At 42.8% G+C, this 19,781-nt stretch overlaps 1 protein-coding gene across 2 annotated transcripts in view; it reads left to right on the forward strand.

Annotated features, from left to right (window-relative positions):
- Positions 1–16,400: 16,400 nt before the first annotated feature.
- The window catches only part of LOC126354871 (solute carrier family 2, facilitated glucose transporter member 1-like), a 72,298-nt gene continuing 68,917 nt past the window's right edge, over positions 16,401–19,781 (forward strand). The window contains exon 1 of one of the 2 annotated variants that reach the window (XM_050004876.1): positions 16,401–16,903. In XM_050004876.1, the coding sequence (XP_049860833.1) occupies positions 16,760–16,903 (144 nt within the window). In that variant the 5' untranslated portion in view covers positions 16,401–16,759. The remainder of the gene's footprint in view (positions 16,904–19,781) is intronic. The other variant, XM_050004875.1, reaches the window with a different exon arrangement.

Raw genomic sequence — 19,781 nt, forward strand, 5'->3', positions numbered from 1 at the left:
TGAAGCTGTGCTCATTTCAGGTCTCGCGCGAAAGAGGCGATAAAAGTCTTAAACGACGATCTCACTAAATTCATTTCCTCTAGTTGGTAGTTTAATGTCAGCCCGAAAACGAGCCCGTTAACGTGGGGTCAGTAGTTCCGTTCAAGGGTATGCAGAAGGGAACCGGCTCTGTCTTTCTCCTATTGGTTCAAATGGCTCTCAGCACTATGGGACTTTACTTCTGAGGTCATCAGTCGCCTAGAACTTAGAACTACTTAAACCTAACTAACCTAAGGACATCACACACATCCATGCCCGAGGCAGGATTCGAACCTGCGACCGTAGCAGCAGAGTGGTTCCGGACTGAAGCACCTAGAACCGCTCGGCTACAACGGCCGGCGATGTGTGTGACTTCCTTAGGTTACCAGAATGAGATTTTCACTCTGCAGCGGAGTGTGCGCTGATATGAAACTTCCTGGCAGATTAAAACTGTGTGCCCGACCGAGACTCGAACTCGGGACCTTTGCCTTTCGCGGGCAAGTGCTCTACCAACAGAGCTACCGCAGCACGACTCACGTCCGGTACTCACAGCTTTACTTCTGCCAGTATCCGTCTCCTACCTTGGTAGAGCACTTGCCCGCGAAAGGCAAAGATCCCGAGTTCGAGTCTCGGTCGGGCACACAGTTTTAATCTGCCAGGAAGTTCCTTAGGTTAGTTAGGTTTTAGTAGTTCTAAGTTCTAGGGGACTGAACACCACAGATGTTAAGTCTCATAGTGCTCAGAGCCATTTGAACCATTTGATATCGCGAACATCCTCTCTTGTAGTATGTCCTTCCTTTTTTCCTTTCGCACGACCTTATGGCCAAGCACGTAGAATAAGTCTTTAACTTGTCAGTGAAGTATACATTGTATTCTACTTTTATGGATTAAATGTTTGTGCCAGACTGGAATCAAACCTGGAGCCGTGATTATCGTCGGAAATGTTTCTGTGAGCTATACAGGCACATACCGAAGCAGTGTACCAGTAACTCTCTCCCTACCCCTAATGGCATCGGCGCAGAAAACCTGATCAGTCTGGTAATAAGATTCAGTAGATCAGGAAGTTTAATTACAGCATGAGTGGTAGGTTCAGTTTGACTAAAAGTGGTAGAGGTTTGGTTTCCATTTCCGGAGGATTGAGATGTTAACCTTTCAGGCATTCTAGTAGTAGTAGGTGAAGAAAGAAGGCAGTATAAAAATATTGTTTTATAACGGGGTTTGTTTGTGTTGTTGCCCCAGAAGATGATTACATGAGTATTTTGTCAGGATTTGTAAGCGGTGGGTGCTCGAGGTACGGCAATGCGTGAACACCGAGAAGTACGTTTGAACAGTTCTATCAACAAAGGCGGATTATAAGACGCGCGCGCTGCGCACACCCACGATCACTGTGTCTGACATCTTAACACCGGTTAATTGTGGTCGTATCGAAAGGCTCCATGCTGAACTAAGAAAAGAGACCTATTCGCGCCCGAGGCCGCTCTAGGTAATACTGCCCGCTGCGGACGAAGGCCAGTCACGTACTCTCCGTCACAGTGCGACGAGACGCGCGTCTACCGACCAAGAAAATCGTCAGCATATACATCTACATTTATACTCCGCTAGCCACCCAACGGTGTGTGGCGGAGGGCACTTTACGTGCCACTGTCATTACCTCTCTTTCCTGTTCCAGTCTCGTATGGTTCGCGGGAAGAACGACTGTCTGAAAGCCTCCGTGCGCGCTCTAATCTCTCTAATTTTTCATTCGTGATGTCCTCAGGAGGTATAAGTAGGGAGAAGCAATATATTCGATACCTCATCCAGAAACGCACCCTCTCGAAACCTGGGCAGCAAGCTACACCGCGATGCAGAGCGCCTCTCTTGCAGAGTTTGCCACTTGAGTTTGTTAAACATCTCCGTAACGCTATCACGGTTACCAATTAACCCTGTGACGAAACGCGCCGCTCTTCTTTGGATCTTCTCTATCTCCTCCGTCAACCCGATCTGGTACGGATGCCACACTGATGAGCAATACTCAAGTATAGGTCGAACGAGTGCTTTGTGAGCCACCTCCTTTGTTGATGGACTACATTTTCTAAGGACTCTCCCAATGAATCTCAACCTGGTACCCGCCTTACCAACAATTAATTTTATATGATCATTCCACTTCAAATTGTTCCGCATGCATACTCCCAGATATTTTACAGAAGTAACTGCTACCAGTGTTTGTTCCGCTATCATATAATCATACAATAAAGGATCCTTCTTTCTATGTATTCGCAATACATTACATTTGTCTATGTTAAGGGTCAGTTGCCACTCCGTGCACCAAGTGCCTATCCACTGCAGATCTTCCTGCATTTCGCTACAATTTTCTAATGCTGCAACTTCTCTGTATACTACAGCATCATCCGCGAAAAGCCGCATGCAACTTCCGACACTATCTACTAGGTCATTTATATATATTTTGAAAAGCAATGGTCCCATAACACTCCCCTGTGGCACATCAGAGGTTGCTTTAACGTCTGTACACGTCTCTCCATTGATAACAACATGCTGTGTTCTGTTTGCTAAAAACTCTTCAATCCAGCCACACAGCTGGTCTGATATTCCGTAGGCTCTTACTTTGTTTATCAGGCGACAGTGCGGAACTGTATCGAACGCCTTCCGGAAGTCAAGAAAAATAGCATCTACCTGGGAGCCTGTATCTAATATTTTCTGGGTCTCACACGATCGCTGTTTCCGGAATCCATGTTGATTCCTACAGAGTAGATTCTGGGCTTCCAAAAACGACATGATACTCGAGCAAAAAACATGTTCTAAAATTCTACAACAGATCGACGTCAGAGATATAGGTCTATAGTTTTGCGCATCTGCTCGACGACCCTTCTTGAAGACTGGGACTACCTGTGCTCTTTTCCAATCATCTGGAACCTTCCGTTCCTCTAGAGACTTGCGGTACACGGCTGTTAGAAGGGGGGGCAAGTTCTTTCGCGTACTCTGTGTAGAATCGAATTGGTATCCCGTCAGGTCCAGTGGACTTTCCTCTGTTGACTGATTCCAGTTGCTTTTCTATTCCTCGGACACTTATTTCGATGTCAGCCATTTTTTCGTTTGTGCGAGGATTTAGAGAAGGAACTGCAGTGCGGTCTTCCTCTGTGAAACAGCTTTGGAAAAAGGAATTTAGTATTTCAGCTTTACGCGTGTCATCCTCTGTTTAAATGCCATCATCATCCCGGAGTGTCTGGATATGCTGTTTCGAGCCACTTATTGATTTAAGGTAAGACCAGAACTTCCTAGGATTTTCTGTAAAGTCGGTACATAGAATTTTACTTGCCCAGACAGGTCGGCTGGCGAGCGCGTGTTACGTACCGTACGGCTGGGTACAATCCATAGAGCCTTACAGTTTGAAGGTTTTACTGTAGTTAAGACCAACGCAATGGAGCTGGGCCAGGCGATTTCGGCGTGCATTCCTTAGTGTGAGGCAAGGTTCGACGCACGTACTCACTGTATGGGTCTCATCCGTACAGTGCTTTTAGTTCGGACGTTGAAATCTGAAAGCAGACATTGATCTTTGGACTGGACAAACTAAAAATGTGTGCTTTTTTTTACACACCTACTGAAACGCTCTATGAGCGATTACCTACGCATATAGTACGATGGTGAGTAGAGATGGGCAAACTCGCTCGTCCTTGGGAACTGGTTCACCGCTCATCGATCTTTTTTGGGAACCGTTCATTTTTACTCGTTCACCGTTCATTTGTGCTTGGTATATGGTTCTTATGAAAACTGAAAACTAGTAGTGTAGGTGACTGAAGGATGGAGGGCACCAAGAGGGGGCACTTGCCTCCCCCCTGGAGTATAGAGTTTTTATTCATTACAGAATTCTTACACACTTTGAGAAGTAACTTCTGTGATTCTGCAGAACCTCTCGTTTAGCCAACTGTAGCGTTCTGTGGCTGACCGCAGGGAAATAATATAGTGTGGCGCACGGAAAACCGGCCCCAAGTACAGGCTGCTCGCCGATTACGGACGATGTGTTGCCCGTTTCGAGCAGATACAACAAACAGACAAACATGTAATAATTAGGCAGTGAAGAAATAACAAGATAATGCAAGCAACAACTGCGAAACAATCGATGACGATGTGTAGAGAGCTGGAGAAGAGAGCGTGAAAGTCTCACGCGAGGCGCATGAGCAATAGCTCATGTAGTGTTGTAAACCTGTTGGTGGCTGTTTCCCAGCTTAATAGACCACAAGTCTCTTGTATAAAATTCTTCGTTTCGATTTCCACTACAAAGCTATGCTACGCTGTAAACAATAATCTTTTACACCCTATATATACTTCACGTTGTCTCTGAGTTCGTAGGCGAAGTAGAGACTTTATAGAAGCATAAAATAAAATGTGGTTTTCTCATCATACTTGCGTCACATCCTTAGTAAAAATTAGGTTTTTATGTTGCATTATTAAAGTTAATGCAGCAATAATAATAATAATTAAGTTCGCAGTAATAAAGTTTTTGGTTTGAAAGCTCCTTCTGAACTAATGTTTTTGAGATAATAAGTAAGAACGATTTTATGACAATCTTTGTATTTTCAAATGGAGAGGCACCGCTTTTTCTACTGGGCCAAAATGACCCAAAACCCACTTTTTTTTTCAAAGAAATCAAACTAGCAGGTAATGCAAATTGGAAACAACCGAACATAAAAATAATAAGAGCCTTCCTAAATGTAATGTTTTGTATATGAAAGATACACGAAAATCGTTTTATTTGAATTTTATTACACTAATAATTAAGCAAATGATTGAAAGTTAGTTGCTAAATCAAGTCTATGAAACCAAAAAATATATGAATAACAAGAAAACTTGCCTTGTTATATGTCTTCTGCTGTTCATCGAACTAATGAAGTGAGCTGATATGCCCTTTTGTTACCTCAAAAGGCGTACCTACTACATACAACGTAATGTTTATGTAATTTACGTAACTATAAAATACTTTTTTATTTCCGGTCTTGGACGCTGAATAGCCAGAGCCAAGTGCAAGAACAGTTTGGAACACATGTAAAATGGGCGAGCGCAGTGAACGAAACGAACAAATGGATACTGAACTAACTAGGAAGTGGAACTGAGACAGGTGGTCATGCGAAGAACGACGAGTGCGGCCGAGAGAGACCGAGACGAACACGCGAACGAGAACTGCCGAAGTGCCTGCCGCGGCCGAAGTGAACTAGTGAATTATGAACCGATCGTTCCTCGTTCCCGGGAACTACAAGCAGACCGCCGCGACCGAAGTGAACTATCAACCGATCGTTCCTCGTTCCCGGGAACTATAAGCAGACCGCCGCGACCAAAGTGAACTATGAACCGATCGTTCCTCGTTCCCGGGAACTACAAGCAGACCGCCGCGACCAAAGTGAACTATGAACCGATCGTTCCTCGTTCCCGGAAACTACAAGCAGACCGCCGCGACCGAAGTGAACTATCAACCGATCGTTCCTCGTTCCCGGGAACTATAAGCAGACCGCCGCGACCAAAGTGAACTATGAACCGATCGTTCCTCGTTCCCGGGAACTACAAGCAGACCGCCGTGACCAAAGTGAACTATGAACCGATCGTTCCTTGTTCCCGGGAACTATAAGTAGACTGCCGCGACCAAAGTGAACTATGAACCGATCGTTCCTCGTTCCCGGAAACTACAAGCAGACCGCCGCGACCGAAGTGAACTATCAACCGATCGTTCCTCGTTCCCGGGAACTATAAGCAGACCGCCGCGACCAAAGTGAACTATGAACCGATCGTTCCTCGTTCCCGGGAACTACAAGCAGACCGCCGTGACCAAAGTGAACTATGAACCGATCGTTCCTTGTTCCCGGGAACTATAAGTAGACTGCCGTGACCAAAGTGAACTATGAACCGATCGTTCCTTGTTTCCGGGAACTACAAGCAGACCGCCGTGACCAAAGTGAACTATGAACCGATCGTTCCTTGTTCCCGGGAACTATAAGTAGACTGCCGTGACCAAAGTGAACTATGAACCGATCGTTCCTTGTTCCCGGGAACTACAAGCAGACCGCCGCGTCCGAAGTGAACTATGAACCGATCGTTCCTTGTTCCCGGGAACTATAAGTAGACTGCCGCGACCAAAGTGAACTATGAACCGATTGTTCCTCGTTCCCGGGAACTACAAGTAGACCCCCGCGACCAAAGTGAACAATGAACCGATCGTTCCTTGGAATTCGTTCCTCGGTCGTTTCGTTCATCTTGGTGAACCTTTCCTGTGCACCCGTTCGTTCGCGAACTACCCATCTTTAATGGTGAGTCAAATGAAAGCCATAAATTTGTAATAACAAATCGAAATTTCGCGCTGTTATCCTGTAAGTTGATAAGCGTGCTACAGACAGCGTGCAGAATGGCCTGTAGGTGGCAGCATAGTGCAGACGCACACATACAGTAGCAGTATCAGTATAAAGATGGCCGCCCCATTTGCGACTCGCACAAGGGAAGAACAGCATTCTGTTACTCGGTTTCTGCATAGTGAACGTGTGAAACCTATTGAAAGTCATCGACGAATGAAGGTTCAGTAGGGTGATACACGTTTCTCACAGCATCAAGTCTAAGAATGAAGTTCGCAAATGGTGTGACTTCAGTGGAAGATGTTCCTCGTCCAGGTCAGGCACAACGAGTTGTGACTCACAGAACATTGCAGCAGTTGAAGCCATAGTGAAGGAAAACCGCCGAGTGATTCTAAATGACATTGCAGCATGTTTACAGATTAGTCATGGGTCAGCACACCACATTGTGCATGATGTACTCCAGTTTCAGAAAGCGTCTGCAAGATTGGTGCCACGGCAGCTGACTCCTGAAATGAGAGAACGATGTGTTGATGCTTGTGAAGAACTTCTTCGCCGCTTTGAACGAGAAAGTGATGGCTTCCTTGCAAGAATCGTTACTGGGGACGAAACCTGGGATCACTTCCACCAACCGGAAACGAAGAAAGCGAGCAAGGTATGGCGCCATTCCTCATCACCAAAAGAAGTTTTGAACTTTGGGACGAAAAGCCGTCATATTGGAGCATTACATGCCTAGAGGGACCACTGTCACCACTGAATCATACACATACCTCCTAAAAATTCATGTGGGGCCTGCAATCAAATCAAAGCGACGTGGATTGCTGTCAGTAGGTGTCCTTTTGTAACATGACAATGCAAGACCCCACACTGCCCGTACAACAGTTGCAACAATCACAGACCTGCATTCTGAGTGTCTCCCTCACCCACCATACTCATTGGACCTTGCCCCAAGTGATTTCCATATGTTTGGACCACTCAAAGGCGCAATGGGAAGAGGTACGCCATGCGGTGCATGAATGGTTGCGCGACTACCAAAAGAAATTTTTCTAAAGAAATTTACGCACTTTGTTAGCGCTGGAGGACTTGCATTGAGAGTGGAGGAGATTATGTTGAGAAGTGATATAGCTTTGTACCACTTCTGCACAATAAATAATATTAAAAAAATATTTAAGGTATTCATTTGACTCACCCTCATACAATAAACTTATTCTCATCTCAGAAGGAAATAGGGTTGTGATCCCCCAGGATTTTTAAGCTGAGTTAAAAAAAACGGAATCAATAGGAAAATACTGGTTTTTTTGTAGTATTTAATTACTTATTAATTTTCGAGAACTGCAGCGAACACTGGATGATCTAAGTTGTCTTTTACTTGCCTGTTTACCGAGCGAGGTGGCGCAGTGGTTAGCACACTGGACTCGCATTCGGGAGGACGACGGTTCAATCCCGTCTCCGGCCATCCTGATTTAGGTTTTCCGTGATTTCCCTAAATCGTTTCAGCCAAATGCCTGGATGGTTCCTTCGAAAGGGCACGGCCGGTTTCCATCCCAATCCTTCCCTAACCCGAGCTTGCGCTCCGTCTCTAATGACCTCGTTGTCGACGGGACGTTAAACACTAACCACCACCACTTGCCTGTTTAATTTAATATTTTGATTCTGTGTACCTTGAAACTGAGACAGTCAAAATTGTCAATCTTAGTTCGATTTCTCCGTTTATTACAGGAAGTAAAAAAATTGGTTATTTCATAAACCGCTTGTTTAGTTAGTTTTAACAGCCAGATTGAACTGGCGTGAAAAAAAACGATATAACCAAAAACCGCTTTTTACAGAATCACAAAACAAGCGTATTTAGAGAAGTACAAAGCAAATCCTAGGGTGTACGAAAAGTGGAGATATTGATAACGAATATTCTTGGTCAGTTCAACAGCATTGTCTGCACCAAGAGAGTAGGGATGGCGATTATCGCTGAAAGAACCGCTTTTGGTTATACCGGTTTTTTTAAACTACTTAAAAGAACCAGTTTCTGAAATAACCATTTTTTTTGCTTCCTGTAATAAAAGGAGAAATCGAACAAAGATTGTCTCAGTTTCAAGGTACACAGAATCAAAATATTAAATTAAACAGGCAAGTAGAAGACAAATTAGATCATCCAGTGTTCGTTGCTTTTCTCGAAAAGTGATAAGTGGTTAAATACTACAAAAAATCACCAGTATTTTCCTATTGATTCTATTTTTTTAAAACTCAGCTTAAAAATCCTAGGGGATCACAACGCTATTTGGACATTACGAAAGCTCAGTTCTAAAGGGTGAAAACTGACGATGAAGAACTGTTTTTCATGTTAATTTGTCCGTCTTCAAGGGTTACAAGCAGGTAAAGGAGTGTTGTGTAGACCCAGGTAGCAGATCAGCTACCTTCTCTTTTTATTGTATACTATGAATGAATGTTGTTAAGTTTTTAATTTATTACTGTTACCATAATGTCCTTCCTCTTCTGTTACTTCACAGAAATGGCAGACAAGTCTGATCTTTTAAAGGAAGTGAAACATTGTACTACGTTACTACGTAACTTCGTAAAAATATTTCAAGACTAGTGGCGGTGCCATTCTGCACCACAACGTATGTCCGGTGGCGACAGCGAGAAACTACCATCAAGACATGGTGGAGGGGAACTCTTGCATCCTGCCCGTACACGCGAACATTAAGTCATGACGCATGGCAACAGGGACGGTATTGTCTCAGTAGTGCTGAACTAATTCTTAATTCTGAGTTCGTTTCTGTAAACATTGTTATTAAAATAGCAAAACGAAACATTTTAGCATTGCTGCTATAGCTAATGGATATTTTGGTTTTTTACTGGTTTATCAAAAAAAAACATGTGTGGTAACCGTGACCATACAAATACCAAAAAAATATCGGTTATTCAGAACTAAAATACCTGTGTCGGTTTTACCGAGCGGTCTTCCACATTCCTACAAGAGAGACGCTGACGCAGTCAAAATTTTTCGTCTCTGGGTCTTGAGTCGTGAGAGAATATGGAGCTCTACACGTTTGCACTTCAGTGGAGCACATAATTACGGGTCGATAACTATGAAGCAAATTGCGTAACCATACACCGTGTGACAGCATTCGCTTGCCGTTATTTCTTTGTTTGACGTCCTCGGTGTCGACGTACTGGCCTAACATTACCCTCCTCTATTCTTTTTTTATTTATCGCATTGCCATCATTATCAACTATAAATTCAAACACCTCATCCTCATCACAACTGGAATCGTCATTGTTATCATCATTACAACTGCTGTCAGAATCAGACCCACTTTCCACGTTCTCTATGCTTTAGATTTTGTACGACTTCCACATTTTTCTCCATTTCAGTCAATTTTGAACCTACATTTTCATTTACTTTTGCCGATTTTTCTTCTACCACTACTGCACACTTGTTTTCTACCTCAGTTTCTAGATCATTTTAATGTGATCGATTTGGTTCTCGTTTAACTCTACCTTCAGTACAAAATTTCTTGTAAACCTCCACCTTCCTATTATTGTCATCACTTTACTACTAAACGTTCTCATATTATGTACTAATATCATTTTTCATACTATTTTTCATCCTACTAGTGTCTTCTTTCGTAGCTATAGTACTCAGACAACTCAAACTACTCATAATTTGCCATAACATTGCTTCCACTTTTCCGTTTGGCATAAACTTTTGCTCTTGCTGATTTTTGCTACCAGATTCCTCCTCCTTAACCTCCTTAATCTTACTCACTCCAGTACTGTTTTCGTCCATTTCGCTCACATCACCACACAGTGTAGATGACGCTTGTGTCATTTCATATACAACAGGACTTTCGTCCCCATTATTCAAAGTCGCATTCATGTTTGATTTATAAGCACCATCCGTCTACAGGACCAGTCCCACTTACGTCCTTCTGTTCATTTAACAACTTAACATCTACAGCTTTCTTTTCAATCGCATTGCCTTGTTTGTTAAGGCCATTCATTATGTATCACTTAATATAAAACGGATTCTCCTATGAAATACCTTATTTTTCAGTCACTCGTCTACTTTTTCTGTTGTTGCTGCAGCTGCAGTTGTCATCTCGGTCCACCGTCTGCACAGCATGGCAAGTTGTAGTTCTCTTGGTGAAGCATCTTGTTTATCCCAATCGGCTGTGTCCACCTGTGCTCCTGTACTCAGTGGCTGCTTCCATAGAAACCACTTGCTGATTGGTTGCTGTCATATTGTAACCATGAAAGCCAAGCACTGAGTGGCTGTTGCACTTTGAGCACTGTAAATCACTCTTGATTTCACAGTTCAAAGTTTGCAGGTTTTAGTTTATTGTGCCCACAATCACATATCCTCACACGGGCCACCAATAAGTGACGGTTCACCTTCTTTATTTATTTGCTTGTTGTCCTCAGTGTCGACGTACTGGCTGAAAAATGAGGTGCAAAAATGCAGTACTGTCTACTGTAAATGATGTAGCCGACAAGTGCACATTTGCTTTTCAAAGATGTTTACTTTCACTTTTCACAACCCCCTCCCCCCCCCCCCCCCCCCCCCGTATACATACTTAATATGACCAGTGCACTGTTGTTTAACTTCCGATAAGCCTCATTAATAGATTTCAGGCGAACATCCACACACTGCTATACTAGTTCACTATTGAATATCTACGAGCAGTAAAAACATAACCACATGATTCACAGCTCTTTCGGAATAATCAGGTATGTATGGAGCAGACACTGTCATTGTTTTAACACGCGGCCTAATTGTGTAAAACTTATTTCACAGTTAAGTTGAAGCATTGTTGTTGTTCTGACCAATACAGGTCTCTCGTCTGAAACTCGGCTGTGGACTGACTGTCTCGGGCCCAAAAATCAGACCCTTATATATCCTCACAATAATAGGTCCTGAACTACACATTGTTGGAAGTTTAATTTACAAAAATTACAATTAAAACTTAACTCATTAAATTAACTGAATAAATCGAAAAATTGGTTCTTTTTAACGGTTTCTCCTAATACAGGGCTTAAGCCGAATTATTTGTTTAAATCATGAAATTAACATATATAGTTACGCAAACAATGCTTTTGATAAGACTGTTAATTACTTTGGAATTAATGAAGGGCTGGCTTTGCTAACATGTTTTCAAATAGAGCTAAATAGATACTTTACGATTACTAGTATTTCGTCTTCCAAATGTTTATAAGTAGTACAGAATTGATATTTGTTTATAAGTCAACAGCCGGCCGATGTGGCCGAGTGGTTCTAGGCGCTTCAGTCTGGAACCGCGCAACCGCTACGGTCGCAGGTTCGAATCCTGCCTCGGGCATGGATGTGTGTGATGTCCTTAGGTTAGTTAGGTTTAAGTAATTCTAAGTTCTAGGAGGCTGATGACCTCACATGTTAAGTTCCATAGTACTCAGAGCCATTTTGTGTAAGTCAATAACAGAATTTAAGTTACGAAACAATGATGTCGCCCTATAATGAAAGCAATAAATAGGAACAGTCAAAATAAATTATAAAATCAATTACATATATAAACTTAGCACAAAATTATATCTGGTGTTATATTCTTTAAAACTGAAGGCCATCCTTTCTGTTGTATGAAAATGCAGATTATATTCACGTATGTTAATGGTAATTAGTTAAAAGTGAACGCACAAATTCAAGGATGCAGATGACAAAACAAGAGGGGAAGTAAAATTATCTCGGCTTGCTTTGTCAACTATAGTAGTTGGGCTGCTGGTAAATTAGATTGTCTTATTCCTTTGTGCATTATTAAAATATATTTTCAGAAACAGAATCCCATACGGAATACCTCGACGCCGATGTGTAATTCTGTTCACTTATTGCTGTAGCCACCGAACGTACTGTGTAGTGTTGACGTATATCTTAAACAAGATTTATGCTGTGTTTGGCGGCGCATATATTGCAACCCCAGGGCTCTTTCGTTACTGTCAGCAGAGATCTAGACACACCGAATGGAGACACTATCGCACGCAAGTACATTGGCAGTGGACCCGAAGGAATCTGTTTCGAATCATAGGCATGAATAAATTTGCAATGCCAGAATTTGGAGACAGGAGAGGAGAGGTTAGGAGAGAGGCGGTGGCGTACACTTCCTGATTGTCAGACTTTCCTCTAAAGTCCTGCATTAAACTTCAAACCTCTCCGCAGTGTCACATCATGTGAGGGCACGTGACGTTGGTGACGATGATCTGTCCATCGGACGGGAACTTTAAGTTCGGCGGCCCCCTTGGTGCTATTCGAGAGAAGTACGCTATGTGCTGGCACTGGGTTTAATCTCTCCCTTTTCCCTCATCATCAACAACATATACACGACACTAAAACTACATACGCATTCATCACAGTCACCTACACTCAACGTGTCCACTTGCGAAGCAATATTCACATATCGCGCCACCGTGCCACCGTGCATGAAGAAAAACAACCTGTCTAATTAGGCAGCTGAATCTTCCCCTCGACATCTTCCAACGAACAAGCCATACTACATTACTTTAGGTGCCATAATTGAATATTGCAGGTTTTGTTTGTATTTGTAATCCATTTCTTCAGTTCGACAGAAAAGTTATCATCAACCCGAAGACTGATTTGAACCCACAGTGCTTTATTAGGTTTGGTCCTATTGGATGTACGATGCTCTGGCCTTCCTGCATTTGAATTTCCTTACGTAACTACTTACAGGGGGATGCAACAATATTGCACCAACAGCCGTTATTTTGATATCGTTTTATTAGTCTACCAGTTGCAACATTCCAATCACCTAATATTCAGGCCTGTGCTTGAATGAGACCAAGTACCACTCGCGCATGTAGAAGACAAGGCATCACTATTCGTATCTGGTTCGATAGCTTCATGAACATTTGTTCTCTTCACACTTGTGACAGTAACTCAGTTTGCTATCACATGTGTGAAGACCACAACATGCTCATGAAGTTCGGATCTCAACAGCACGTGATGCGAATATTGACGCCTTGTCTTACACACGCAGAAGTGGGACTTAACAAGACCATCGCACCCCCTCGATGTATGTGTGTGATGTCCATAGGTTAGATAGGTTTAAGTAGTTCGAAGTTCTAGGGGACTGATGACCTCAAAAGTTAAGTCCCATAGTGCTTAGAGCCAGTTCACTGAGTGTGGCGTCGTGATCATGTCGTGATATTGGGCTGCGATGGGGTAGATCCGGGTTCAGATATCCGTCATCCCACCACTTTTCTTTCCGCAAAATTATGAACTGACGTGTATGTTTTCTGTATTCAAATATGTGTCTATATCGTGGTTGAACAGCCGTTTGCAACAGCGACATGTAACGAAGGGACCTCCAGACGTACATACCTGCTATTTGTTCCACACAAGTAGTGCCTCTTACGTTCCGTTTTGGAAGTTTTGACTCTCTAATTATTCGCTGTAACATAGAGCACGCACTTTTATTTGTTGATTTCATTTCCGCGAGAGGTCTTTGCGGCATCTCGCCTGGTGTCACTATTCATCACATTAACTTGCAACGGTAACATATTCATATCACATGACTCAAAAATCTAAGAGCAGTGTAGAGTATGACAATTGCAAAGACTACAGAAGGAGAAAAGGAATGTCAATGACAAGACGGACAGTTCATAAACTCGTGAAAAAAAAGATTGGGTATAAGGGAGGTTCGAACACGGTTTTCCCGCTTTGCACTCTATCACCGTGACCACACAACCACGACACTGTAATTTTTTGGAGTCGCTCGATGTTGCACATCTTGAGCTTCGACCATTCACTGTTTCTATTTTGCTTCTTTTCTCACGGTTCTGTACACCTTCTTATTGTTCCCATGCTTGAACTTTCAGTGTTTGACTGACAACCCACTGGGCCATTTTAGCACTAAATCTGAGGGAGGTGTGATGTGGTGTTTCCCTTGTTAGTGTTATTCATGCGACAGGCCTGAAGATGACGTGACTGGAATGTCGGAACTGGTTGCCTAATAAAACAGTATCAAAGTAACGGCAGTTGGTACAATACCATTACATATCACCAACTAGGTGCTGTTTCACACTCCTGAGCCCACGATGGAATTACATCTACTTACAGTGGGATTCACAGAAAGACAAGGGATTCACAGAAAGACTTTGAACCACCATACACCGTAGCAGTTTTCACATCAGCGTACAACTGCCACCAGGGGTGACAGAGGCGACAAGTATATATATATATATATATATATATATATATATATATATATATATATATATATGTTGTTCATGTGGTCTTCAGTCCAGAGACTGGTTTGATGAAGCTCTCCATGCTACTCTATCCTGTGCAAGCTTCTTCATCTCCCAGTACCTGCTGCAACCTGCACCCATCTGCATCTGTTTAGTGTATTCATCTCTTGATCTCCCTCTACGATTTTTACCCTCCACGCTGCCCTCCAATACTAAATTGGTGATCCCTTTATGCCTCTGAATATGCCGTACAAACCGATCCCTTCTTCTATTCACGTTGTGCCACAAACTTCTCTTCTCTCCAGTCCTGTTCAATACCTACTCATTAGTTATGTGATCTACCCATCTAATCTTCAGCATTCTTCTGTAGCACCACATTTCGAAAGCTTCTATTCTCTTCTTGTCTAAACTATTTATCGTACACGTTTCACTTCCATACACGGCTACGCTCAATACAAATACTTTCAGAAACGACTTCCTGACAGTTAAGTCCATATTCGATATTAACAAATTTCTCTTCTTCATAAACGCTTTCCTTGCCATTGCCAGTCTACATTTTATATCCTATCTACTTCGACCATCATCAGTTACTTTGCTCCCCAAGTAGCAAAACTCCGTTACTACTTTAAGTGTCTCATTTCCTAATCTAATTCCCTCAGCATCACCCGATTTTATTCGACTACATTCTGTTATCCTCGTTTTGCTTTTGTTGATGTTCATCTTATATCCCTCTTTCGAGACACTGTCCATTCAGTTCAGCTGCTCTTCTAAGTCCTTTGCTGTCTCTGACACAATTACAAAATCATTGGCGAACCTCGAAGTTTTTATTTCTTCTCCGTGGATTTTAATTCCTTCAACGAATTTTTCTTTCGTTTCCTTTACTGCTTGCTCAATATACAGATTGAATAGCATCGGGGAGAGGCTACAACCCTGTCTCACTCCCTTGCCAACCACTGCTTCCCTTTCCTGTCCCTCGACTCTTATAACTGCCATCTTGTTTCTGTACAAATTGTAAATAGCCTTTCGCTCCCTGTATTTTACCCCTGCCACCTTCAGAATTTGAAAGAGAGTATACCAGTCAAAATTGTCAAAAGGTTTCTACAAATGGTAGAAACGTGTTTGCCTTTGCTTAATCTATTCTCTAAGATAAGTCGTAGGGTTAGTATTGCCTCACGTGTTCCAGCACAGAAGCCACCGGAAATCGAACTGCGGTTTTCTAGATACGTAGTGTTGCACTTAACCTACTGAACGATTTTTTATATTTACTTTCAGCCCTGTATAAGACTCTTCATTATCAAATGGCTCAAATGGCTCTGAGCACTATGGGTCTTAACATCTGAGGTCATCAGTCCCCTAGAACCTAGAACTACTTAAACCTAACTAACCTAAGGACATCACACACATCCATGGCCGAGGCAGGATTCGAACCTGCGACCGGAGCGGTCGCGCAGTTTCAGACTGCAGCGCCTAGAACCGCACGGCCACGCCGGCCGGCTCTTCATTATCGCCTTCTTCGGCAACAAAATTTAAATTTCTATTGGTCTCCCGTCCAACGAGCCATACTATAACTCCCTCACTACATATTTCGGACGCTCTTGTTCAGCGATGTTTTTGTGTGGATTTATTTTATTTTGTAACTCTTCCGAGATGCTAATTAGCAAAGAAGCACTCCTTTATTCATTACAGTTAACGTTTCAACGCTAATGTAGAACCTATTGGCCGAGGACGTCTACGAGCAGCAAAAGTGGTGGGGAATGCAGTGACGAAATGCGACCTCAGAGTGTCTTACGCTAGCCGATAGTAACGGGCTGAGTTCACGACCCATTCACATTTGCTTATCACGGCGGGAATACAAAGAAAAGAAGAATAAAAGAGAGACGGAGCACAAATTACAGCAAGAGCACAACAGTCACCGAGCGCGTATATAACCGTTTCCCCTGTCGCGCGCCCGCGGGTATTGCAAGAACTTCGGAGGCAGCCGCAGTGTCATTAGACCGCCGTGACGGAGTTACGGATATCTGCCGCTAGTTCCTGCACGTCGCTTCTCTCCCTGGATAAGCGATTTGACACCAGTCCGACTTGCTAGAGGGCACCTCTTCGGGCGTTCGGCGGGCTCCCGCAGTAGTAGAACGGTTGCAGTGGAGTAAGCTGCAGCTCAGTCACCAGTGTAGGGAGTGTCGACCGAGATGATGTCCGCCTTGGCTTCGTTGTTCGTGAACGGCGTGGTGCTGTGCATGTACGGCAGCTATGGGCTTGCGGCCATGCTGGAACGCGTTACCTCCTCCTGGGCACACGTCACTTGCACGCGGCGCAGCTACGCACCGACAGAGGTGAGTGGACGTTCCTGCCTTACTTATGCTGGAAGGCAAAGAATAGAGTGCTGCTTTTGTCAGGTAGATGGCAGAGTTCGAGTAGCCTAGCTCCACCTGCAAACAGGATCACTGTTGCTTCGTGATACGAGAAGTGCGATCAGGAAGCGTTAGTACCTTTTTTCGGTTGCAATCTGGCATTCCACAGAATATAGTTTATCAAATGGCTAGCCTTAAACTTTTTTTTATGTGAACGCAGTAACATGCCACTTACAGTAAAAGGACTTCCATTGACAAAAATCTAACTGCAGACGTATGTCAGTTTGCGGAATTTTAAATGTGGACGTGCTCGCATTACATAGTTTTTGTACCTGGTACTTGGTTAGTTTTTATATAGGGTGTTAGGAAGTTCGCATTACAGACTTCTAGGGCTTGTAGAGAGGAGTGAGTATATAATATTTTGAATAGTGACCCATGACCAGAAACGTACCGTTTCGGTTCTACGACGATTTCAATACAGGTGTGTAACGCGTCCACGTCTGGTGAAGGAAAAAGAGAAGTCTGAGGACTTGTTTGTCCTGGTATCTAATAGGGTAGACAGGATGACGTGTACTACTTCCTGTGACGTCGTATGCAAAGTTTAATTTACGAGACTCCTGTACAGACAGAGGAAGATCTCTTCGTCAAAATGCAGCCTTTTGACTGTGAGAGTCCCACAAGATCTAATGAGAACGACACTTACTGCAACGTAATATGTTGTTAAATATATACTGAACTATCGATGTTACCGTCGCTCTAATAATCTATCAAACATAAAAGTTCAGCTCCACATGTTGTTAGTGCACCTGAACTTTTATATGTGATAGATTATTAGAACGATGGTAACATCGACAGTTCAGTATATATTTAACAACATATTACGTTGCAGTAAGTGTCGTACTCACCAGACGTTGTGGGACTCGCACAGTCAAAAGGCTGCGTTTTGACGACTATACGTAATCATGTCAGATAGTTTTATATTCTGACAGAATGTAACTTTGTAGTGTTACCTGAAAGTGGCCATAAGTCCGAAATTGCAATAGTAACAATAAATATTTTATACAGTCGATGGCGACTATGATGTCTTTTAAGAAATATTATATGACTGTGAATCCCAACCATGAGAAGTTAATCAGAGGAAGATCTGCTGGCACGAGTTCTGGCCGCTGCGCTGGCAATTGAAGAGAAACCAGGTGGTACGTAGAGTGTAGCAGAACATGCTTTGTAGGCACAACGCCGTAAAAACGTCGTTGGTGGCCGCACCGAGCCGCTGTACGTACAGCATCCTGGGTTCTTTCTTATTTTGGAATAATAAACACGTAATGTTTAAGTTTTAATACAAAAAAATGTGCTCAAGTAATACGTGGATGCTTCTTTATGTTTCCTTTCGAAATGTTACCTAAGAATTGCATTGGGTCACGTCTAATTCAGTTCCTCAAGCGGAAGTGGATGAGTTAAACATATGAACTGGAACCGCCATAGAACGGAAACGGTACATCTCCGTACATGGAATTGACGGAAAGTCACCGAGTAAAACAGAAGTGATTTCTGGCGCTCCTCAAGGTAGCGTTACAGGCCCTTTGCTGTTCCTTATCTACATTAACGATTGTCGAGACAATCTGAGCAGCCGTCTTCGGTTGTTTGCAGATGACGCTGTCGTTTATCGACTAATAAAGTCACCAGAAGACCAAAACAAACTGCAAAACAATTTAGAAAAGATATCTGAATGGTGCGAAAAGTGGCAGTTGACCCTAAATAACGAAAAGTGTGAGGTCATCCACATGAGTGCTAAAAGGAACTCGTTGAACTTCGGTTATACGATAAATCAGTCTAATCTAAAAGCCTTAAATTCAACTAAATACGTAGGATTTACAATTACGAACAATTTAAATTGGAAAGAACACATAGAAAATGTTGTGGGGAAGGCTAACCAAAGACTGCGTTTCATTGGTATGACACTTAGAAAATGTAACAGATCTACTAAGGAGACTGCCTACACTACGCTTGTCCGTCCTCTTTTAGAATACTGCTGCGCGGTGTAGGATCCTTAGCAGACAAGACTGACGGAGTACTTCGAAAAAAAAGTTCAAAGAAAGGCAGCACATTTTCTATTATCGCGAAATATGGGAGAGTGTGTCACATAAATGGTACAGGATTTGGGCTGGACATCATTAAAAGAAAGACTTTTTCGTTGCGTCGGAATCGTTTCACGAAATTCCAATCACCAACTTTCTCCTTCAAATGCGAAAATATTTTGTTGACACCGACCTACATAGGGAAGAACGCTCACCAAGATAAAATAAGGGAAATCAGAGCTCGTACGGAAAGATGTAGGTGCTCATTCTTTTCGCGCGCTATACGAGATTGGAATAATAGAGAATTGTGAAGGTGGTTCGATGAACCCTCTGCTAAGCACTTAAATGTGATTTGCAGAGTACCCATGTAGATGTAGATAGACGTGCTCCTATTCAAGATATTATGTACTCACACCAAGTGATTTGCAGAGTACCCATGTAGATGTAGATAGACGTGCTCCTATTCAAGATATTATGTACTCACACCATTCTGAAACTTCTAGAAGTTTGTAACGAGAAATTCCGAACACCCTGTATGTTGGCTTCGTTGTCTTCGGAACCTGATTCTATTCTTCGGATTTTCCTGTACGAAGAAATCTGAAACTTGTCAAGATTGTAAATGTTCGATATATTTCTAAGTGCGAAGTAATAAATGCTCACACTTCTGTATTCTTAAGCACTTCAAAGAATAGAGTGACAAAAGAAGTTCCATCAGCTCCCATCACCTGCAAACTCCGTGTAAATACAAAACATTTTTGTCCCTTACAAACGACTTCTCACGACTC

This window comes from Schistocerca gregaria, chromosome 3 (assembly GCF_023897955.1).
Source record: "Schistocerca gregaria isolate iqSchGreg1 chromosome 3, iqSchGreg1.2, whole genome shotgun sequence".
Lineage (NCBI taxonomy): Eukaryota > Metazoa > Arthropoda > Insecta > Orthoptera > Acrididae > Schistocerca > Schistocerca gregaria.